General features: G+C 46.3%; 1 protein-coding gene across 1 annotated transcript; it reads left to right on the forward strand.

Annotated features, from left to right (window-relative positions):
- The first annotated feature begins 1,886 nt into the window (after positions 1-1,886).
- Positions 1,887-25,301, forward strand: slc1a5 (solute carrier family 1 member 5). The gene is made up of 9 exons (XM_033014550.1): positions 1,887-2,685; positions 12,097-12,139; positions 13,760-13,846; positions 16,198-16,364; positions 18,684-18,917; positions 20,217-20,411; positions 22,663-22,797; positions 24,708-25,230; positions 25,265-25,301. The coding sequence occupies exons 1-8, from the start codon at positions 2,054-2,056 to the stop codon at positions 24,931-24,933; spliced, it is 1,719 nt and encodes a 572-aa protein (XP_032870441.1). The 5' UTR covers positions 1,887-2,053; the 3' UTR covers positions 24,934-25,230; positions 25,265-25,301.

Genomic DNA, 25,301 nt, shown 5'->3' on the forward strand with positions numbered 1-25,301 from the left:
GGATAGGCGACAATGGACAATAGGTGCAGGACTATGCCATTCGGCCCTTCAAGCCAGCACCGCCATTCAATGGCTGATCATCCACAATCAGTACCCCGTTCCTGCCTTCTCCCCATATCCCCTGACTCCGCTACAGGTGTGGTCTCACTAGGGCTCTGTACAACTGCAGAAGGACCTATTTGCTCCTATACTCGACTCCTCTTGTTATAAAGGCCAACATGCCATTCGCTTTCTTCACTGCCTGCTGTACCTGCATGCTTACTTTCATAGACTGATGTACAAGGACCCCTAGAGCCTGAAGACTGCAATGACCAGGTTCAGGAATAGCTACTTCCCCACAGCCATCAGGCTATTAAACTTGGCTCGGACAAAACTCTGAACATTAATAGCCCATTATCTGTTATTTGCACTTTATCAGTTTATTTATTAATGTGTGTATATATTTATACAATGGTATATGGACACACTGATCTGTTCTGTAGTCAATGCCTACAGACCTGGGTGTCATGGTACACCAGTCATTAAAAGTAGGCATGCAGGTGCAGCAGGCAGTGAAGAAAGCAAATGGTATGTTAGCATTCATAGCAAAAGGATTTGAGTATAAGAGCAGGGAGGTTCTACTGCAGTTGTACAGGTTCTTGGTGAGACCACACCTGGAGTATTGCGTACAGTTTTGATCTCCTAATCTGAGGAAAGACATTCTTGCCATAGAGGGAGTACAGAGAAGGTTCACCAGACTGATTCCTGGGATGGCAGGACTTTCATATGAAGAAAGACCGGATAGACTCGGCTTGTACACGCTAGAATTTAGAAGATTGAGGGGGGATCTTATAGAAACTTACAAAATTCTTAAGGGGTTGGACAGGCTAGATGCAGGAAGATTATTCCCGATGTTGGGGAAGTCCAGAACTAGGGGTCACAGTTTAAGGATAAGAGGGAAGTCTTTTAGGACCGAGATGAGAAAATCATTTTTTACACAGAGAGTGGTGAATCTGTGGAATTCTCTGCCACAGAAGGTAGTTGAGGCCAGTTCATTGGCTATATTTAAGAGGGAGTTAGATGTGGCCCTTGTGGCTAAAGGGATCAGGGGATATGGAAAGAAGGCAGGGATGGGATACTGAGTTGGATGATCAGCCATGATCATATCGAATGGCGGTGCAGGCTCGAAGGGCCGAATGGCCTACTCCTGCACCTATTTTCTATGTTTCTATGTATGTTCAAGAAGGAACTGCAGATGCTGGAAAATCAAAGGTACACAAAAATGCTGGAGAAACCCAGCGGGTGCAGCAGCATCTATGGAGCGAAGGAAATCGGCAACGTTTGGGACCGAAACCCTTCTTCATTTTGCCTATTTCCTTCGATTCATAGATGCTGCTGCACCCGCTGAGTTTCTCCAGCATTTTTGTGTACCTTTGATTTTCCAGCATCTGCAGTTCCTTCTTGAACATACATAGAAACATAGAAAATAGGTGCAGGAGTAGGCCATTCGGCCCTTCGAGCCTGCACCGCCATCCGCCATAGTGTGCCTACTATGTTCTTTTGTGCTGAAGCAAAGCAAGAATTTCATTGTCCTATGTGGGACACATGACAATAAACTCTCTTGAATCTTGAAGAACCCGTTTAGGGGGATTGTAGTTGGGGTTGGGGTTGGGGGTGGGGGTGGGGGGTTTACTGGAAAGCTGGCAGGCAGGTGGTGGGAGGGGAGTGGGTGTCGTGTGACCAAGAAAAGATGTCTCATTGTTTCTGAACTAGTTCCTCGGGTCCTGATGCAATGAGCAGAAATGTTTCAACATACTGTTTCCCCGCCCAGACAGGAGAGAGACTTTGTGCGCATGACAAATAGCGACACTCCCCCCTCTCTGAACACACGCCCTTGCTCGTCGTCTTGGTTATAACTGCAGAACAACTGGCCTAGCTTGTCCTCTTAACACCGCGTGTGCCTGGGCGAGCTCCACTGTGAATAGCTCCACTGGAAGTGAGAGTATACACACACACACACACAAAACTCAAGCACAGCCGTCCAGGCAGCGGTGAATTAGGAAGGGGTTTGATCATGGCTACAACGAGAGACGGGGATCAGCTGAACGGCACCTCCAACGGCGACATTTACCCGGACAATAAGAAGAGTGCTGCCAACGGCGACAGTGCAGCGAGCGGCGGCGACAAAGTAGCGAGCGGCGGCGACAAAGTAGCGAGCGGTGGCGAGAGTGTGGCGACCGCCGGCGACAATGTATCCAGCGGTCGCAAGCCGGCGGACAAGCTGGGGAAGGTGAAGGGCTGCATCAGGGGGAATCTCCTGGTCATCCTGACCGTGACCGGGGTCATAGTCGGCGTGGTGATCGGCCTGTCGGCGAGGAGACTGGGACTGAGCAGAGTGCAGGTGATCTACTTCTCCTTCCCGGGAGAGCTGCTGATCCGGCTGCTGAAGATGATCATCATCCCGCTGGTGGTGTGTAGCCTTGTGACCGGGGCCGCCAGCCTGGACACTAAAGCCCTAGGCAAGCTGGGCGGCTGGGCCATCCTCTTCTTCTTCATCACCACCCTCCTGGCCGCCACCGTCGGCGTGGTCATGGCCTATATCATCAAACCAGGAGATGGAGCCGAATCCAAAGCCCAGCTGCCTGGCTTGGAAGATCCACTCACAGAGCCCAAAGAAATCACCGACTCCTTCCTGGATTTGGTGAGGTAAATAATACTCTCAAATATACATATATATATATATATATATATTATTTTAAAAAGCTCGGTCGTCCCGTTTACAGACTCTTAATCAAAAGACTAGACATCTCTTGAGGTAATGTGGATTAAAAAAAACCCCTCTATTTTACGTTTAATTCGAGGTAAATAACTTGAATATATATATTTTTTTATTTTTAAAAAGCTCGGTCGGCCCGTTTACAGACTCTTAATCAAAAGACTAGACATCTCCTGAGGTAAATCCAGCATCTGCAGTTCCCTTTTGAACACTTTGTCATCTCCTGAGGTAATGTGGATTAAAAACAACCCCTCTATTTTACGTTTAATTCAAAGTAAACAACTTGAAACTCTTGTTCCTCGACAGTCGGACAACCGTGTCCAACTTTTGGCGCCAGAGGTGGAAAGGTTTTGTTTTTAGCCACGAGGTTTTTTCAGTCGCTGTTTTAGTACAAATGAGTGTATTATCTTAGTGGGGGAGGGGAGACACACACTTATTTTTCTGCCTCCCCCCCCCACCCTAAATTTGGTTTTAGCTGCTGTACCTTGGTTAGTGCAGTGCCTTGCAACGTGTGTGTGTGTGTGGTGTGTGTCTGATGCAATCGACCTACGTTGTAGGAATGCACTGAAACCACTCGAAGCCTGAAGGAAATACTAAGAAATGTAGTGAGGGCGCCTGCTAAAGAATACCAGCCACTTGGACCACAACCCAGCTTGTCTTATCCTCATTAAGTGATAGTAGTAGAATGAGGCCATTTGGCACATCAGGTCTACTCCGCCATTCAATCATGGCTGATCTATCTCTCCCTCCAAACCCCATTCTCCTGCCTTCTCCCCATAACCCCTGACACCCGTACTAATCAAGAATCTATCCGTCTACCCTGTAAAAAATATCCATTGACTTGGCCTCCACAGCCTTCTGTGGCAAAGAATTTCACAGATTCACCACCCCTCTGACTGAAGAAATCCCCCCTCATCTCCTTCCTAAAGGAATGTCCTTTAATTCTGAGGCTGTGCCATTTATCTCCCTTTTAATCCAAGTCTTTGTATCGTGGTGTAGCGGTTAGGCTCCCCGACTAGCAGCCAGAAGCACGAGTTCGAATCCAGTGGAAGATGATTAATTTTAAATTTGTGTCCTGTGCTACAGTATCAGCCTGTGCTACATTAAATCCTGTGCTACAGTATCAGCAAGTAATTTGGGCAGCATCTATGGCTAGAAGGAATAGGCGATGTTTTGGGTTTCGACCCGAAACGTCACCTATTTCTTATCGCCATAGAACCCGAAACATCACCTATTCCTTCTCGCCATAGATGCTGCCTCACCCGCTAAGTTCCTCCAGCATTTTTGTCCACCTCCGATTTTTCCAGCATTCTTTCTTAAATAGCAAGTAATCTGGCTTTATTTCTTCGAATGGAAGATGAGGAATTTCAAATTAGACTCATGAAGTAAATGCTGTATTAAAATATGTGTAAACTACCAGATTTTTTTCCCTCTGATGGTAGATGAGGAATTTTAAATTAGACTTATTAAACCCCATGCTAAAGTACCAGTAGGAAACCTGTTGGACATTTTACTTCTTCGAATGGAAGATGAGGAATTTGAATATCGAGTCATTAAATAAATATTGTTTTAAAATATCGGTGTAAACGGCTGGATATTTTTTTTCTTCCTCTAGTGAAAGATGTGTGGAAATTAAAGTTAGTCATTAAATAAATTGCGTGCTAATGGATCAGTAAATAAACTGGTGGAATGTTTTCTTCCAGTGGGTAGATAAGGAATTTTAAATTGGAATTATTAAATAAATTCGCTTTTAACGTATCAGTGGGTCAACTATAGGATTTGTTTAAGGTTTGGGGGGAAAAAAAACACAAGGATCTGAGAAAGGGTCTCGACCCAAAATGTTGCCTGTCCATGCTCACCAGAGATGCTGCCTGACCCACTGGGTTACTCCAGCACTTTGTGACTTTTTTTTGGTAAACCAGCATCTGCTGTTCCGTACACCTACATTTGATTCTCCGCGATTTGTGACTTGCCCTTCAGGAGCGATTTGGAGAAGAACAGTAAATGCTACCAGTGACGTCCACACCCTTTGAGTAAATAAAGAAATAATCATCCAGTTTGCTTCCATTAAAGATCACGTGTTTTGAAACCATGTTGCTGTTTAATCTCTGTCTCCTCTGATCTCCTTAATTTCCAAATATCTTGGAATGATATGACTGAGCCCCCTCAGCCATGAAGGAGAATTTCACAGATTACAGCACTTTGCGTGACATATTTCCTCATTGCATTCCATCGGCATATTGCATGGTTCAAATAACTCCCTTCTTAGGCTTTTAACCTCCAGTGAATATAATCTGTCTTCCTAAGGCAGTCATGCATTCCTGGATAAGTGAGAGAACCTACACCATTGTTCATCGTTGCTTTTTATATATCTTCCCTTTGTTCTATATATCTTCCCTCTCCCTCTCCCCTGACTCTGTCTGGAGAAGGGTCTCGACCTGAAATGTCACTTAGTCCTTTTCTGCGGAGATGCTGCCTGTCCTGCTGAGTTACTCCAGCATTTTATGTCCATCTTCACTGATTCCAATGTCTCTACCTCTGTTTGTGTAAGAAGGATCTGCAGATGCTGATTTAAACCGAAGATAGACACAAAGAGCTGGAGTAACTCAGCGGGACAGACAGCATCTCTGGACAGAAGGAATGGGTGTCGTTTCGGGTCTCGACCCTTCACGTCACCCATTCCTTGTCTTCGGAGATGCTGCCTGTCCCGCTGAGTTACTCCAGCTTTTTGTATCTCCATCTCAGTTTTCTCCCCCTCTCCTTTCTTAAAGGGTGGGGTCACATTTGCAATGCTCCAATGTGCAGGAACCGCTCCAGAACCTATTGAATTTTTAAAGGTGTTTTACATCTACAACTATCTCAAACAGCTAGCATCAGAAACCGCCACTTTCATCACTGTGATCACTTTCCCTTTTTTTGTCACTCCAAACCACTGAATATTCAGCCTCAGTTCCCCATTTCTGTATAACATGGCTGGATTGCATCAGACAGGCATTGCAAGGCACTGCACTGACCAGGCTGCACCTCTGTATCTTGCGCTCTCTCTCTCTCTCTCATCAGCTCTCATTCCACCACTCTCTTCCTCTGTCATTCTCTCTCTATCTCTGACTATCACAATTTCTGGCTGCCTCAAGTACACATGCAAAGTTTTTTTCCACTTCTCTGCCATTTCCTATTCCTCATTATAAATGTTCCCGTTTCTCTCTGGAATGTACCTTCGTTAGATTTTACCCCGATTATGCTTTTAAAAACATTTTGCTCCAGTAAACCTCCACAGTGAAATCTCCTCTAGGTATGCCGACTGCAACAAACGGTTACTTCAATTAAAAAACACAAGGGTTTTTTTTTAAAGAAAGGAATGTTTTGGGCACAGGATTTATTTAATGACTTAAGATTTTCTCCTCCCTCCAACGGTAGTTCTGCAACGGTAGTTCTCTCTCTAGTCCCCCTCTATGATTACTCCTGTCTTCTCGACAATCATCACCTGCGTGGGTTTTCCCCAGGTGCTCCGGTTTCCTCCCACACTCCAAAGGCGTGCAGGGTTGTAGGTTAATTGGCTTCAGTAAAAACAGTAGATTGTCCCAAGTGTGTAGTGTGTCAGCATGGACTCGGTGGGCCGAAGGGCCTGTTTCTGTGCTGTACCTCTAACCTAAACAAAACTGTTCTATGTCTTGTTTTAAAGATGACTCAAGCTTGACATTTGTGGTTTGTTATAGAATTTCTGGACCAATTTGAGTTTCTTCCAAACCAAGTCTCCAGGATCATGTCACATGCAGAGAGACAACATAGGTGGTGCATAGAGTGATCAATAGTATCGTCATGTGAACCAAGATACAGTGAAATTCATTTTTTAGCATACAGATCAGTAATATTATTGCCATATACAAGTACGATCCCTGGTATAAGTACAGAATGCATGGAAACTCTGGAGTTTAGAAGGACACTCTGGAGTTTAGAAGAATGAGAGGGGATCTCATTGAAACATATAAAGGTTTGGACACACTAGAGGCAGGAAACAAGTTCCCGATGTTGGGGGAGTCCAGAACCAGGGGCCACACACAGTTTAAGAATAAGGAGTAAGCCATTTAGAATGGAGACGAGGAAACAATTTTTCTCACAGAGAGTGGTGAGTCTGTGGAATTCTCTGCCTCAGAGGGCAGTGGACGCAGGTTCTCTGGATGCTTTCAAGCGAGAGCTGGATAGGGCTCTTAAAAATAGCGGAGTCAGGGGATAAGGGGAGATGGCAGGAACGGGGTACTGATTGGGGATGATCAGCCATGATCACATTGAATGGCGGTGCTGGCTCGAAGGGCCAAATGGCCTCCTCCTGCACCTATTGTCTATTGAAACAGTCTGATGCGTCTATATGCAAGAATGGCGTAGGTTAATTGGTTTTTCTAAAGTGTCCCTAGTGCGTGGGATAGTGCAAGCGTACGGGATGATCGCTGGTCCGCGAGGACTCGGTGTGCCAAAAGGCCTGTCTCAACGCCGGATCTCGAAAGTCACCAAGTCTAAAGGCCCGTCGACTCCGTCCGGATCGTCCCGCAGACCGACCGAGCTGCGGGCGAAGACAGACACAAAGGGCTGGAGTAATTCAGCGGGTCAGGCGACATCTCTGGAGAAAAGGAATAGGTGACGTTTCGGGTGGAGACCGACTTCGAGACTATCTTCAGGGGTCATAGGATGTTGGCCATGTACAACGTTACCACCTGGCCCGCACGTCAACAATGGACCTTTGTGGGCTCCACCTTTCCTTGATCATTGTTGCTCTTTGCATATATTTCATTCATTTGTTCTCCATCTCTCTATAATCACAGTCTATATCTCTCGTTTCCCTCTCCCCTGACTCAGTCTGAAGAAGGGTCTTGACCCAAATCGTATCCCTTTTTCTCCAGAGGTGCTGCCCGTCCCGCTGAGTTGCTCCAGCTCTTTGCGTCTGTCTTTGGTTTAAACCAGCATCTGTAGTTCCTCCCAACACATAGTGGTGGGCGTGACCTGTTTGTATCCTTCACAGGGTTCTCGTGTCCTCCTGGTACTGAGAGACACTGTTGCTTTGAGGGTGAGGTCGAAAGGTAACGCCATGACGGTGTAGATTTGTATCGGGGTGTGAAATAAACAGAATACTTTGCATTCCACACCTTGTTGCGAATGTGGGGAGGATGTTTCCACTTGTGGGAGAGTCTAGGACCAGAGGGCACAGCCTCAGAATAAAAGAATGTGTCTTTAGAAAGGAGCTAAGGAGGTATTTCTTCTTCTTCTTGCGTATGGTGTGCACAGCCTAAAGTTGTAGGACAACTTGTTCTATTTGATCTAGTTTGATTGTGCACACCACAAATTGTTTGGTTGATAGCATTCGCCGAAACGGGGTGGACCACGTGAAGGTTGCAATCTTCCACCCCGAGGTATTTCTTCATGTGTAGGAAGGAAATGCAGATGCTGGTTTAAACCGAAGATAGATACTAGAAGCCACGGTTCAGGGAGGAAGGATCGCGATATGTCGACATGTGACGCCTGTGACCAAAGTCGTACCTTTTTCTGGTCACTGCTGGATTTTCAACATGTTGAACATTTTCAGTGACCTGCTGTAACTATGACGGGTGCCCGGCAAGTCGCCGAAAAAATCACGCAAGTGGGACAGGCCCTTTAGAAGGTAGACAAAAATGCTGGAGAAACTCAGCAGGTGAGGCAGCATCTATGGAGCGAAGGAAATAGGCAACGTTTCGAGTCGAGACCTTTCTTTAGGCTGATGTGAGGATGGGGGAGGGGGGGGGGGGGTGGGAGGAAGGGAGGAAGAAACGAAGAAAGGAAGAGGTGGAGCCAGAGGGCTGAGGGAAAGCTGAGAAGGGGAGGGGAAAGTAAGAACACCATCTCTGGACAACAATCAGCCTATCAGTGAACCTCACAACCTGAGGTCATCCTTTGTCAGCCCCGATATGTCCTGATTTTCTTTTTTCTCCCCAGTTTCCCCCCCCCCCCCCATTATAATCAGTCTGAAAAGGGGTCCTGACCCGAAAAAATTGCCCATCAGATTCCTACTTAAACCCCTGTCCCACGGTACGAGTTCATTCCAAGAGCTCTCCCGAGTTTGCCCTGATTCGAACTCGGAGATTTACGATAATGGCCGCTCGTCGGTACTCGGGGCTCTCGTGGACATTTTTCATCGTGTTGAAAAATCTTTGCGAGTCTTCCCGAGCTTACCTGCCGTTAGCGAGTCTTCCCGAGTACCTGCCGTTAGCGCTAAGAGACGTCCCCAAGCTCCGACGTACCCGCTACGTTCATCCTCCGTGCTTACCCCGAGTTTGATTTTTTTTTTTAAACTCGGGAGAGCTCTTGGAATGAACTCGTACCGTGGGACAGGGATATTAATCTTTCCCATTTTACCTTAAACCTATGTCCTCGATTTTGGTGAGAGGATAAAATGTAATTTTTCCACATTTGCAGTTGACATGAAGCTACTTGGAATGTAAAGAGTAGGATATAAAGAGGCCTCTTTCGGATATGGACAAGCTGAATAAGTGGGTGAGAAAATAACAGATGGTGTATAATGTGGACAAATGCAAGGCCAATTACCTCAAAGCCGGTGTGTTTACAAAATGCTGAGAGATTGCCCTGTGTTTTATGGGCTGTAGGTGTGAGCGTACACGGCACCATAAGCCAACATGCCAGGTGCAGCAAGTTCTAAATCAACAAATAAACCCTTTGAATCACAATCATACTTTATTCGCCAAGTATGTTTTGCAACATATGTGAGGAATTTCACTGGCCAGGTCAGTCATACAATTAAAAGCAACAGATCACTCAAAAACATTTTAACATGAACATCCACCACAGTGACATCCACTACACATTCCTCACTGTGATGGAAGGCGAAATAAAGTTCAAGTCCTTCCCTTAGTTTTTCCTTGGTTGTGGACCTCGAGACCCCGTTGATGGGACGATCTTGACTCCCGTAGCCGGCGGGGTTCGAGCCCTCCGCGTCGAGGCGTTCAGCTCCCGCATCGGGGGGGATGTCAGCTCCCCACGCGGCGGGCGGTCGAAACTCACGTCGGGGCTGGTCGAACCTTCCGCAATGCTGGAGCTCCCAACTCAGCCTCACCCGAGACTGCGAGCCCTTGGTGTTGGTGATTCCGCGGTGGGGCTCACGACAGTCCAAGGAGGCTCCCAGCTCCATCGATGGTAGGCCGCAGAGCCCGGAGAATGTGATCCGAAAATTGATCACATCTCCGGGAAGGTAAGAACCTGAAAAAAAAAGTTTCCCCCGATCCCCTCCCCCCCCCCCACGTAAAACAAACCGAAGAACATTAAAACAAAAATTTTTAATAAAGTAAAAAATAACAACAAGAGTGAGAAGACAAACAGACTGCCGGCAGGGCTGACATCTCCCCGGCGCCCCTGGTGGTCTTTTGGTCTTGTCCCCCTGGTGGGCTTGTCATTTCATTGAAGTTGGCCAATGTGTAAGGCAACGGGTGAATGCTGGTCCAAGCAAAGCATGAAGTTCTCAACTCAGCGGGTCAGGCAGCATCAATAAAGGGAATGAAGAGATAATGTTTTGAAGAAAGCCCCCCGATCCGAAACATCACCTATCTATGTTCTCCGGGGGTGCCGGGGTTTCATTGTTCCATTGTTGGTACCAATGACAACTAAACACCCTTGACTTTTGTTAGACACAAAATGCTGGAGTAACTCAGCAGGACAGGCATCATCTGTGGAGAGAAGGAATGGGTGACGTTTCGGGTCAAGACCTGCCTTCGGTGTCTGGAGAAAAGGAATGGGTGACGTTTCGAAGTGTCTTAAGAAAGGTCTCCACCCGAAACATCACCCATTCCTTCTCTCCAGAGATGCTGCCTGTCCCGCTGAGTTACTCCAGCATGTTGTGTCTATCATTGGTGTAAACCAGCATCTACAGTTCCTTCCTGCACACTCTTGAGTCTTGATCTTTCTTACTGATAGATAGATCGTTTAATAATCCTTTACAGGAAATTACAGTGCCACAACAGCTTCAAGACAGACATAACACCACACATTTCCTCAGATAGCTTCCATACTTAAGTTAAAATACAATGAATGAATACTAAAAAAGTGCAAAGTTATTTTTGTGCATTGTAAAACCTTATAGCAGCTGGTATACAAGACTTCCTATATCTCTCAGTTTTGCACATTGGTGCAATCAGTCTCTGACTGAAGGTGCTGCTCTTGATCAAGGTCATATAATGCAGGTGCTGGAAATAAGAAATAAATATTGCATTTTTTCCCCATTTTTTTTTTTACACTATTTGTAGTTTTTATCAGGAACTGGATTGTTTTTTTATCGTTTTTATTTATGCGTGAAATGTTTAAGTTTTTATGTGCGATGCTCCGGTAATCCCTGGGAAACGTCTTCTCATTTTGCACTGTACAACTGTTGCTTTGCAAGATGATAATAAAAGGATGATGATGATGATGATGATGATGATGGTGATATCGTGCTGGTGAGGAAAACCATCGATGTTTCAGCTCCATAAACTTTTATCGCAATAAATATCTTAATATGTTAGATTTAGTGCTAAATATTGGCTCAAGCACAGAGAAAAAAATTGTCCTGCGTTATTTATAGTCGAGGTGGGGCCATCAGGTAATGTTTGCTGAGAGTGTATCCGGGTGTGTTCTTATGAAATGTTTGCATTAGGTTAGACTGTGTCTTGTATCTTTAACCTTCTAGACTCGAGGCAAGACTGGCAGATTACTCATGGCTTTTAGCATTAATGGTGTATGTGAGAGGTCTGTGGAATTCTCTGCCTCAGAGGGCGGTGGGGGCAGGTTCTCTGGATGCTTTCAAGAGAGCTAGATAGGGCTCTTAAAGATAGCGGAGTCAGGGGATGTGGGGAGAAGGCAGGGACGGGGTACTGATTGGGGATGATCAGCCATGATCACAGTGAATGACGGTGCTGGCTCGAAGGGCCGAATGGCCTACTCCTGCACCTATTGTCTATTGTCTATCGATCACTAAAGCAGAAAGTTTTAAGTGCTTCTGAGAGGGCGGCACGGTGGCGCAGCGGCAGAGTTGCTGCCTTACAGCGCCAGAGACCCGGGTTCGATCCCGACTGCGGGTGCTGTCTGTACGGAGTTTACGTTCTCCCCGTGACCGCGTGGATTTTCTCCGAGGTCTTCGGTTTCCTCCCACACTCCAAAAACGTATAGATTTGTAAGTTAATTGGCTTGATGTACGTGTAGGACTAGGATAGTGTAAGTGTGCGGGGATCGCTGGTCGGTGCGGACTCGGTGGGCCGAAGGGCCTGTTTCCGCGCTGTATCTCTAAAACAAAAAAACCAAATCCTTACGTTTTTACATTTTTTTCTCTTTAGGAACATCTTCCCGTCCAACCTTGTCTCAGCTGCTTTTGTATCGGTGAGTTATTTACATTCACAACAACAGTTTAGTTAATTGTCGCATGTACCGAGGTACAGTGAAAAGCTTTTGTTGCGTGCTAACCAGTCAGCAGAAAGACAATACATGATTACAATCGAGCTGTCCTCAGTGTACAGTTGCAGGATAAGGGAAAAATGTTTAGTGCAAGATAAAGTCCAGTAAAGTCTAATCAAAGATAGTCCGAGGGTCTCCAATGAGACAGACAGTAGTTCAGGATTACTTTCTAGTGGTGGTAGGATGGTTCAGTTGCCTAATAACAACTGGGAAGAATCTTCCCCTGATTCTGGAGGTGTGCGCTTTCACACTTCTATACCTTAACCTGCCTCTACCACTTCCTCCAGCTGCTTGTTCCATGAATGCACCATCCTCTGTTGGTAAAAAGTTGCCCTTTAAACCTGTGCCCGCTAGCTTTAGACTTGTTGACCTTGTGTTGCTATTCAGCTTAACTATGTTCGTCACAAGTTTATATACCTCAATAAGGTCACCCCCCCAGCTTCCTACATACCGGGGGGGGGGGGGATAAAAAGACCTGGGTTCGATCCTGACTACGGGTGATTGTCTATACGGAGTTTGCACGTTCTCCCGTGACATGCGCGGGTTTTCTCCGGGTACTCCGGTTTTCTCCCACACTCCAAAGACGTACAGGTTAGCAGGCTAATTGGCTTGGTAAAATTGTAAAATTATCCCGTGTGTGTGTGTGTAGGATGGTGTTAGCGTGCAGGGATCGCTGGTCGGCGATGACTCGATGGGCAAAAGAGCCTGTAGCTCGAAACTAAAATTAAACTAATCTGGCATCTCCCTATAACTCAAACCCTCCACACCCAGTAACATAGTCGTAAACAAAAGGGTTAGTTCCTACATGGGGCTGAAGCCAGCACTGACAAGCCTGGCATTTATTAGCATCTCAGGTTTCCCCTCGTGGAGTAACTTGCTGGGTGATATCCAGAGACAAACATGTTACTGCGGTTTTGGACTTGCATGAAGGTCGCAAGGGGTAAGGGTGACAAATTTCTTTTTTCTGAGAAGATTTACAAGGATGTTTCCAAAACTAGAGGGTCTGAGCTATAGGGAGAGGTTGGGTAGTCTGCGACTCTATTCCTTAGAGCGCAGGAGGATGAGGAGTGATCTTATGGAGGTGCATAAAAATCCTGAGAGGAATAGATTGGGTAGATGCACAGAGTGTCTTGCCCAGGGTAGGTGAATCGAGCACCAGAGGACATAGGTTTAAGATGAAGGGGAAGATTTAATGGGTAACATTTTCACACAAAGGATGGTGGGTGTATGGAACGAGCTGCCAGAGGAGGTAGTTGAGGCTGGGACTATTCCAATGTTTCAGAAACAGTTAGACAGGTGCATGAATAGGACGGGTTTGGAGGGATATGGACCAAATGCTGGCAGATGGGACTGGTGCAGCTGGGACATGTTGGCCGGTGTGGGCAAGCTGGGCCGAAGAGCCTGTTTCCACACTGTATCACTCTATGAATCTAAGAATATTCATGAACTTGCAGAAGTTTTCCATCAATCCAGGAACTTTATGATGAAGATTATTTCATTCAGTTCCTCATGCATTAATGCTTTGTTTTTTTCTTCATTCTCCAGTACACTACAGCTTACAAGACCATAAAGCTTCCATACAATATTACTGACGAGTTTGGAAATGTTAACGAGACCATGCAAGAAATTAAGGTGAGTGGACAGGAAAGGGCAAAGATGCCCCCAAAAAATGTTTGCATTTATATAGTGTAGGAAGCAACTGCAGATGTTGGTTTACACTGAAGATAGACACAAAATGCTGGAGTAACTCAACGGGACAGGCAGCATCTCTGAATAGAAGGAATGGGTGATGTTATGGGGTCGGGTACGTTTCAGCGCTGCCATTTCGACACCGAAGTTAGGGTTAGGGTTGGGTCGGGTACTTTTTGGCGCTGCAAAGGAAACTATCTGCTTTAAGTTTTCAACTCATTTCCTTCCCTACGGCACATTAGCACAGTCTTATGTCAGTGCTAATGCTAAATACATATGACAAAATAAATGTAAGAGCATGCTGTAGTGTGAATAGAAAACATGGACTTTCTAAAACGTTAAAAGCCCCCATCGGCCATTCCTCACGAAAAGCATTCCTGAATGCTAACCCTAACCCTCCAAAACGGAGGCACCGAAACAGTGGCGCCGAATGGTGCTGTTCCGATGTTCAAAGGTTCAAAGGTTGATTTATTGTCACATACACCTAGATGTAGTGAAATTCCTTTTGCCAATGCAGCACATAAGAAAGAATACAAACATAACAATAATAAATAGCTTTAACATAAAAACATCCCCCCACAATGGTTCCCATTATGGGGGAAGGCACAAAGTCCAGTCCCATCCCCATAGTCGGGCCTATTGAGGCCTCCACAGTTGCCTCTACGGAGGCCCCGATGTTCCAGGCCGTCCTCGCCGGGTGATGATGTTCCGGCGTCGGGAGAGTCCTCTCAGCGGCATGGGAACCCTGGAACGGCCGCCTCCCTACTCGAGACCGTGGCTTCCGGAGCCGACAAGGCCGCGCCGAATGGAGCTCAACTGGCGATCTCGTCGCGAGATCCCAGGCTCCCGGTGTAAAGTTTCGACTCAAATGTTTTGAGTCTAAAGAAGGGCCCCGACCCAAAACATCACCCATTTCTTCTACACAGAGATGCTGCCTGTCCCACTGTTACTCCAGCATTTTGTATCTATCTTTGGCGTATTTATATAGTGTCCAACCCCCCCCCCCCCCCCCCCCCCCATCTCAAATGGATTATATTGCTTTGCACATGAAGGTTCTGTCACTTCTGGGGTAAATGTGGCAGCTGTTTATGCACTGAGATCTCACAAAGCAGCATTTTGTGGCAGGTTTATTTGTTGCTATTAGTGGAGGGAACTGTTGGCTACATCATAGTACAGTACACAAACAGGCCCTTCGGCCCAACTCCTCCACATCCATCAAGATGCCCTATCCAAGCCAGTCCCATTTGCCCACCTCCCTCTAAACCTTTCCTATCCATGTATCTGTCCAAGTATCTTTTAACTGCTACAGTACCTACCTCAACTATCTCCTCTGGCAGCTTGATCCATATAGCCGCCACCCCTCTGTGTGAAATGGTTGCCCCTCGGGCCAGTTCCTGCGCTGTATCTCTAAATGAACCTATTTGTTTATTATCGTCATGTTATTGTTACAAGGACAGGTTTTTGTTGGAATGATATGGGGGATTTTCCAGGAAATATATCTCCAACTTTATCTGGTTGTTATCAGTTTATAGTTTATGGAGGTCTGCTGTGCACAAATTAGCTACTAAGTTTCCTACGTGACTGATGTGACCACACCACATGCTTTGGAATGTCTTGAGGATGTGAATAATACTGAAAGAAATTCGATCCAACCTCTTATTTTTTTTTGGTAAGACCAAGCGGAGGCTTGGTGATCGTTTCGCCGAACACCTCCGCTCGGTCCGCGTTAACCAACCTGATCTCCCTGTGGCTCAGCACTTCAACTCCCCCTCCCATTCCGAATCCGACCTCTCTGTCCTGGGCCTCCTCCATGGCCAGAGTGAGCACCACCGGAAATTGGAGGAGCAGCACCTCATATTCCGCTTGGGCAGTCTGCACCCTAGCGGCATAAACTTTGAATTCTCCAATTTCCGGTAGCCCTTGCTGTCTCCTCCCCTTCTCAGCTCTCCCTCAGCCCTCGGCCTCCTCCTCTTCCTTTTTCCTTTCTTCACCTCCCCTCCCCCCCCCCCCCCCCACCCAACATCAGTCTGAAGAAGGGTTTCGACCCGAAACGTTGCCTATTTCCTTTGCTCCATAGATGCTGCTGCACCCGTTGAGTTTCTCCAGTACTTTTGTCTACCTTTGATTTTCCAGCATCTGCAGTTCCTTCTTGTAAAGAGCTTCAATAACGCACTGTTGTCTTTACTACGTTTATTAGTAATACACAAACAATACTGCACTAGCTGTACGTGGTCCGTTAAAGGCACATCTACACTTCTTAAACTCTTATTTTTATTGTCTCTTCATTGTTCCAGATTCCTATTCCGTCCAACGTGGAAGGAATGAACATCCTGGGGCTGGTTGTGTTTGCCATTGTCTTTGGAATAGCCCTGCGGAAACTTGGAACGGAAGGGGAGAACCTGATCAATTTCTTCTACTCCTTCAACGAGGCCACCATGATCCTAGTCTCGTGGATCATGTGGTAAGTGCTTCTGTGCTGCAGTACAGGAGGGAACATAACCTCCTCCTGTGGTCTAGTGAATGTAAGAGCAGAGTTTAAATTTTAGTTTACCGAGGTACAGTGAAAAGCTTTTGTCGTGTGCTAACCGCGAAAATCATGTTGGTGGCCTTGCCGAGGCAGCGTTAGGTGTAAATGCAGTCAATCATAGTGAAAAGACACATGGGCAATCAGGGTGGCGCAGCGAATGTAGCGCCGGAGACCCGGGTTCGATCCCGACTACGGGTGCTGTCTGTACGGAGTTTGTACGTTCTCCCCATGACCTGAGTGGGTTTTCTCCGAGATCTTCGGTTTCCTCCCACACTCCAAAGACGTACAGGTTTGTAGGCCAATTGGCTTGGTAAATGTAAAAAATCACTGCACTGTTTTTTTGAGCCATGAGTTCAAATCCCACTGTGTCCACATGACCATTTGCGTTTGATAAATCAACTTGCCACAAATGTCACTGAATAAATCTTGAAGGAAATGAAAGATTAACAGTCCCACAGCGGTAGAGTTGCTGCCTTAAACCCCTGTCCCACGGTACGAGTTCATTCCAAGAGTTCTCCCGAGTTTGCCCTGATTCGAACTCGAAGATTTACGGTAATGGCCGCTCGTCGGTACTCGGGGCTATCGTGGACATTTTCCAACATGTTGAAAAATCTTCACGAGTCTTCCTGTGCTTACCTGCCGTTAGCGAGTCTTCCCGAGTACCTGCCGTTAGCGTTACGAGCCGCTAAGAGACGTCCCCGAGCTCCGACGTACCCGCTATGTTCATTCTCCGTGCTTACCACGAGTTTGATTTTTTTCTAAACTTGGGAGAGCTCTTGGAATGAACTCGTACCGTGGGACAGTGCCAAATACCCGTGTTCGATCCTGACTACAGGTGCTGTCTGTACAGAGTTTGTACATTCTCCCTGTGACCCACTTTACTCTTTTTATTAATACAAATACTTTTATTCAAAAAAATAAAAATAAATATGCAAATTAGCACAATCAAAGACTGCCTTTGTTGACATTTTACAAACAAACGATCATCAAATTAATATAATGCCAAATTTATCAACAAAACACTCATGTTCCTGCAGCGACCATTCTGGGTGATCCAGTTTCCTCAGACATTCCAAAGACGTGCGGGTTTGTAGGTTAATTGGCTTCTGTAAATTGTTCTAGGTTAGAACTGGTTCACGCCCGGGTGATCGCTGGACGGCAGGGACTCGATGGGCTGAAGGGCCTATTTCCATGCTGTATCTAACCAAACTAAATTTCCTTCAGTGTCCAGATGTACAAATAAGAAGTCTGAAGTAGGGTCTCGACCCGAAATGTCACCCATCCCTTCTCTCCAGAGATGCTGCCTGTCCCGCTGAGTTACTCCAGCATTTTGTGTCTACCTACAAAGAAGTAACCTTTTGTTCAAGAAGGAACTGCAGATGCTGGAAAATCGAAGGTACACAAAAATGCTGGCGAAACTCAGCGGGTGCAGCAGCATCTATGGAGCGAAGGAAATAGGCAACGTTTCGGGCCAAAACCCTTCTTCAGACTGATAGGGGGTGGTGGGGAGAAGGAATGAAAAAGAAGTAACCTTTGACTGGTGTTTGAAATTGCCGATTCATATCCATTAAGTAGATATGAATTATCGACCTATTGAATTGAATGTTAATTGGAACTGCAGATTCTGGTTTATATCAAAGATAGGCACAAAGTGCTGGAGTAACTAATTGCGACAGGCAGCATCTCTGGAGAAAAAAATGAAGGGTGATGTTTCAGGCCAGGATCCATCTCCAGACATCCATTAGGGATGGCCAATAAGAAGTAAGTTTATTGGCCAAGTATTCATATACAAGGAATTTGCCTTGGTGCTCCGCCCACAAGTAACAACATGACACACAGTGACAGTTACGAATGACTCAGAAAACACTAAACATTAATAATAATAAAACATTCATGATAAAACACCATTGATCAAGCATAGATATTGGGCAATCCAAATTCTGTGACTCAATGTATAAAGGCTTGATAGTGGGCTATTGACTTTACTTCTTCGATTTTTAAGAGAATAAATGTTATTGAACAACAAAGGTTGGAAAAGCTTTCAAGCGTTTTGGCAGAGATAGATAGATTCTTGATTAGTTTGGGCGTCAAGGGAGTTATATGGAGAAGGCAGGAGAATGGGATTAGGAAGGGGAGATAGATCTGCCATGATTGAATGGCGGAGTGGACTTGATGGGCCGAATGGGCTTAATTCTGCTCCTACCACATATCCTTATGAATTGTCTCATTAACGTGATGCTCCCTCTCCATCAGGTATGCACCCTTTGGTATCATGTTCCTGGTTGCGGGGAAGATTGTGGAGATGGAGAATGTCTGGCTGTTGTTCTCCAGCCTGGGGAAGTACATCTGCTGCTGCCTCGTGGGGCATATGATTCACGGCTTGATCCTGTTGCCCCTCATCTATTTTGTCATCACTCGCAGAAACCCCTACACCTTCCTGTGGGGCATCTTCACGGCACTAGTCACCGCCTACGGAACAGCGTCCAGGTACGTTGAATAGCCAGGCAGAGCAAACTTGCCTTTTGCCCGGAACTGAGTAACCCCAAAGTAATGGTTGGAAACGAAGATAGACATAAAAAAGCTGGAGTAACTCATGGCCCTGTCCCACGGTACGAGTTCATTCCAAGAGCTCTCCCGAGTTTAAAAAAAAAAAAAAAAAATCAAACTCGCGGTAAGCACGGAGAATGTACGTAGCGGGTACGTCGGAGCTCGGGGACGTCTCTTAGCGGCTCGTAACGCTAACGGCAGGTATTCGGGAAGACTCGCTAATGGCAGGTAAGCACGGGAAGACTCGTGAAGATTTTTCAACATGTTGATAAATGTCCACGAGAGCCCTGAGTACCGACGAGTGGCCATCTCCGTAAATCTCCGAGTTCGAATCAGGGCAAACTCAGGAGAACACTTGGAATGAACTCGTACCGTGGGACAGGGCCATCAGGCTGCACCTCTGGAGAGAAGGAATGGATGACATTTTGGGTTGAGACCCTTCGTCAGGTCTGAAGAAGAGGCAACGCCCATTCCTTCTCTCCAGAGATGCTGCCTGTCCCGTTAGAGTTACTCCAACATTTTGTGTCTATCGTTGGTTTAAACCAACATCTCCAGTTCATTCCTCCTTGTGTTCTCCTGAGATGCTGCCTGGCCTGCTGAGTTACTCCAGCACTCTGCCTTTTGTAAATCAGCGTCTGCAGTTCCTTGTGAAGAGCGACATGTGGCAAATGGGACGAGCTTAAATGGTGCGTTCTTGGTCGGCTAGAATTTGATTTGCCCTCTCAACACAACTTCTGTGTTTAAGAAGGAACTGCAGATGCTGGAAAATCGAAGGTAGACAAAAATGCTGGAGAAACTCAGCGGGTGCAGCAGCATCTATGGAGCGAAGGAAATGGACAATAGACAATAGGTGCAGGAGTGGGCCATTTGGCCCTTTGAGCCAGCACCGCCATTCAATATGATCATGGCTGATCATCCCCAATCAGTATCCCGTTCCTGCCTTCTCCCCATATCCCCTGACTCCGCTATTTTTAAGAGCCCTATGTAGCTCTCTTGAAACTATCCAGAGAACCTGCCTCCACCACCCTCTGAGGCAGAGAATTCCACAAGATTTGAGGGGAGGAGAGGGTGGGGGAGAGAGGAGGGGGACGTTTCGGGCCGAAACCCTTCTTCAGACGTCTTGAAAGCATCCCGAGAACCTGCCTCCACCGCTCGCTGAGGCAGAGAATTCCACAGACGCACAACTTCTGTCGTTAGTTTTCTTCTCTCAGTTAACACCCTTTGTCCTCTGGTCCTCAGCTCTGCCACGCTGCCCCTCATGATGAAGTGTGTGGAAGAAAACAATGGCGTCAGCAAGCAGATCAGCCGATTTATTCTGCCCATCGGTGCCACTGTGAACATGGACGGTGCTGCTCTCTTCCAGTGTGTTGCTGCCGTCTTTATAGCTCAGCTCAACAAGATCCCTCTGGACTTCGTGCAGGTCATCACCATACTGTAAGTACACTCACTTTATACAGTGCATTGCAAGTTCATAAGTGGTGGGAACAGAAATGAGGCCATTCGGCCCATCAGGTCTGCTCCGCCATTCAATCATGGCTATCCCTCCTATCTCTCCCTCCTAACCCTGTACTCCTGCTTTCTCCCCATAACTCCTGACACCCGTACTATGCAATAATTTATCGATCTCTGCCTTAAAAATATTTACTGACTTGGCCTCCACAGCCTTTAGAGGCAAAGAATTCCATAGATTCACCATGCTTTGACTACAGAAATTCCTCCTCATATCCTTCCTAAAGGAATGTAATTTACATCTAAGGCTGTGACATGTGGTCCTAGACGCTCCCACTAGTGGAAACATTCTCTCTGCATCTACTCTATCCTTGCCTTTCACTATTCGGTAAATATACTGAATAGATACTGAATAGTGAAAGGTCCAGGTGGAGTGGATGTGGAGAGAATGTCTCCAATACTGGGACCAGAGGGCACAGCCTTAGAATAAAAGGATGTACTTTTAGGAAGGAGATGAGGAATTTGTTGAGGCAGAGGGTGGCAAATCTGTGGAATTCATTGCCACGGAAGACTGTGAATGCCAAGTCATCGGGTATTTTTAAAACAGAGATTGATAGGTTCTTGATTTGTATGGGTATTAAAGGATATGGGGAGAAGGCAGGAGAATGGGGTTGAGAAAGGAAAAAAAATAGATCATCCAATATTGAGTGGCGGAGCAGACTCGATGGGCTGAATGGCCCACCTCTGCTCTTGTGTCTTACAAGAAGGTGCTGGATGGCTCTTGGTGACTTTGTGTCCTGTGTCAGTAATGTTGGGGACGACAGATGGCACAATGGGCCAAGTGTTCGGCTGGCAATCGGAAGGTAGCCGGTTCGAATCCCGCTTGGAGTGCATACTGTCGTTGTGTCCTTGGGCAAGACACTTCACCCACCTTTGCCTGTGTGTGAATGTGTGTAAATGTGTGTGAGTGATTGGTGGTGGTCGGAGGGGCCGTAGGCGCAGATTGGCAGCCACGCTTCCGTCAGTCTGCCCCAGGGCAGCTGTGGCTACAGAAGTAGCTTACCACCACCGAGTGTGACTGAGGAGTGAATGAATAATGCGATGTAAAGCGCCTTGAGTATTAGAAAGGCGCTATATAAATCCCATCCATTATTATTATAATTATAGCAGTAGAGTTGCTGCCTTACAGAGACCCGGGTTCAAACCTCACTGAGTGTGTGCTGTCTGTACATAGTTTGTACATTCTCCTTGTGGCCGCATGCGTTTTCTCCCTGTCCTCCGGTTTCCACCCACGCTCCAAAGACATGCAGTTTGCATGCTAATTGACTATGCAAAATTGTCCCTAGTGTGGTGTAGGATAGAACCAGTGTACGGATTTCGACTGACCCGATGGGCCTATTTTCAAGCCGTGTCTCTACAAAGTCTACTATTCCTAGACTGCATTTGTGGCACTCTAGTGGATATGTTTATAGTTGTAGAGTAAAATTTTACTTGATTGTATGCAAAATTGAAAATTTCACAGTATCGAGGTACTTGTGACATTAAAATACCATTGAAACCATAGATCTCGGTTTTCTGGGTCTGGTGTCATTGTTTAGTTAGTTTAGAAATACAGTTTGGAAATAGGTCCCTTTGGCCCACCGAGTCCGCACCGACCAGTGAACACCCACACACTAAAACCCCTGTCCCGCGGTACGAGTTCATTCCAAGAGTTCTCCCGAGTTTGCCCTGATTCGAACTCGGAGATTTACGGTAATGGCCACTCGTCGGTACTCGGGGCTCTCGTGGACATTTTTCATCATGTTGAAAAATCTTCACCAGTCTTCCCGAGCTTACCTGCCGTTAGCAAGTCTTCCCGAGTACCTGCCGTTAGCGCTGAGAGACGTCCCCGAGCTCCGACGTACCCGCTACGTTCATTCTCCGTGCTTACCACGAGTTTGATTTTTTTTAAATTCTGGAGAGCACTTGGAATGAACTCGCACCGTGGGACAGGGGCTATAACACTATCCGACAAACACTAGGGACAATTTACACCTATATCGAGCCAATTAACCTTACAGGCCTATGCGTCTTTGGAGTGTGGGAGTAAACCGAAGATCTCGGAGAAAACCCACGTGGTCACGGGGCGAACGTACGAACTCCATGTGGACAGCACCCGTAGTCGGGTGCTGCAAGTGCTGTAAGGCAACAACTCTACCGCTGTACTAATGTTGACGGCGATTGCTTTCTTCAACAGAGTGACTGCCACTGCTTCGAGTGTGGGGGCTGCTGGAATCCCAGCGGGAGGGGTACTGACGCTCGCCATCATCCTGGAGGCCGTGGGGCTACCCACCAGCGAAATCTCGCTGATTCTCGCAGTCGACTGGCTGGTGTAAGTATCTCATTCTCTCCATATCCACAGAGGCGGCACGGTGACAAAAATCCTCACTCTTTCTCTGAGATTTGAGTGTAACAGAAGAATGGCACGGTGGCCCAGCGGTAGAGTCACTGCCTCAAAGCCTCGGAGACCCAGGTTCGATCCTGACCACGGGTGCTTGTCTGTGTGTATATATTTATACAATGGTATATGGACACACTGATCTGTTCTGTATTCATGCCTTCTATAATTCTGTTGTGCTGCAGCAAAGCAAGAATTTAATTGTCCTACGTGGGACACATGACAATAAACTCTGTTGAATCTTGAACGTTCCCCCCCCGTGACATGCGTGGGTTTTCCCCGCATCCTCCGGTTTCCTCCAAAGACGTACAGGCTTGTAGGTTCATTTGGCTTTGGTTAAAAATAAATTATAAATTGTCCCTAGTGTGCAGGATAGTGTTGGTGTACAGGGCTTGCTGTTTGGCGCAGACTCAGTGGGCCGAATGGCCTGTTTCCAAAATTCTGTATCTCTAAACTAAACTTTAAAAAAAATAAAAAAATTACATTTAATATGTAGATTAAACCTTTTAAGAGATTTAATAAGAATTTGAGGGGCAACTTTTTCGCACAGAGGGTGCTGGGTATATGGGATGAACTACTAGAGGGCAGATACTATAACAGCACTTTAAAAATATTGGAAATGTACGTGGATAGGAAAGGTTTTAGCGGGACAGAGGCCCAACGCGGGCAGGTGGGACTAGTGTAGATGGGGCAGCTTAGTCAACAAGTTAGGCCACAGAGACTGTTTCTGCGTTGTACAACTCTATCAAAGAACTTTCCATTAGTGGGAGAGTCTAGGACCAGAGGCCACAACGTCAGTAATAAAAGGACGTACCTTTAGAAAGGGGATGAGAAGGAATTTCTTTAGCAAAGGGTAGTGATTCTATGGAATTCATTGGCCACAGTCGGCAATGATCCCTGACACCTGAACTTAGCAAGAATCTATCAATGTCTGCCTTAAAAGTATCCATTGACTTGGACTCCACAGTGTTCTGTTCCTTGTCTTTTGCCCGATATTTAATATAATTTTTCCTTGAGTCAATTGCTAAAGGAGGCAAATTGTTGGCTGGCTGGCTGGATTAATCCACGGGTGTTTTAGGAAAAAATAGAAACTTAGAAAAATAGGTGCAGGAGTAGGCCATTCGGCCCTTCGAGCCAGCACAGCCATTCAATATGATCAAGGCTGATCATCCCCAATCAGTACCCCGTTCCTGCTTTTCCCCCCATATCCCTTTAATGAATGAATGAATAGGTTTATTGGCCAAGTATTCACATACAAGGAATTTGCGTTGGTGCTCCGCCCGCAAGTGACAACATGACGTACAGTGACAGTTAGGAATCAAGTCACATATATTTATATAGCAACTCTCGTTGGCCAAAGTGCTTTACATTTGTATAAGAATAGTATAACAAACAAACTACATACATATAGCCCCCGCTCAGAGGATGTCAAGAAAGGCTTGGGAGTACAGATGGGTTTTTAATCTCGACCTAAAGGAGTCGATGGAGGGGGCAGTTCCGATGGGAAGAGGGATGCTGTTCCACAGTCTAGGAATGACACATAAAACATTATTGATTAAACATTTGCATTAAATAAAATACCAGGGCAAAATCTTTGCCCTAAGAGCTAAATCTAACTCTTGAGAATATCCACTGACTTCTGTGGCAGAGAATTCCACAGATTCACAACTCTCTATGTTAATTCCGATTCAGATTCAGATTCAATCTTTATTGTTCGTTGTCTCTGTACTGTACACTGCACAATGACAATAAAGATTGAATCTGAATCTGAATCTCTGGGTGAAGAAGTTTTCCTCACCTCAGTCCTAAATGGCCTCCCCATTTTGTCTCTTCATTCAATGCAGAGATCGTTCCTGCACAGTCATCAACGTGGAGGGGGATGCCATTGGAGCGGGTATCCTGCAAGCTTACGTGGACAAGCAGCAGAGCCGAGCGCTTCAGGTGGAGGAGCTCACCGAGGTGAAGACGGAAGGAATGAAGCCCGATGAAGAAGGGGCTCCCCTGCTCAAAGACGTGATGGTTTCCCTTGAAGGTCACAAGAGCCCCCTGGAGAAGGAGTCGGTGATGTGAGCCTTCAAAGTGAGGATCGGTTTATCTATATGTACCTGGACAAATACTTGAGAAACTCGTGCTGAGGAAATCACAGTGGATTCTTCAGCTCCATGCACCCCTAACCGCACACTAACACTCAGCAAGACGTGAAGTGGGCGACTAAGGGTTTTGGATACCCAGTGACAATATTCGTTATACACCCTTCCCATCTCTTGCCTAGATATTTCAGCCTAGAAACCGTTCTTACCTGAAGCACCAAAACGTTCACAGTCTCTATTGAAGATTCTGACGATGCCTCTAACCTGGCATCTCTCCGTGATTACGATACGATACGATACAATTTACAGAGGTGGACCTGAGGAAACCAGCTTTAATCTTCCGTTTCC

Source organism: Amblyraja radiata, chromosome 41 (assembly GCF_010909765.2).
Source record: "Amblyraja radiata isolate CabotCenter1 chromosome 41, sAmbRad1.1.pri, whole genome shotgun sequence".
Taxonomy (NCBI): domain Eukaryota; kingdom Metazoa; phylum Chordata; class Chondrichthyes; order Rajiformes; family Rajidae; genus Amblyraja; species Amblyraja radiata.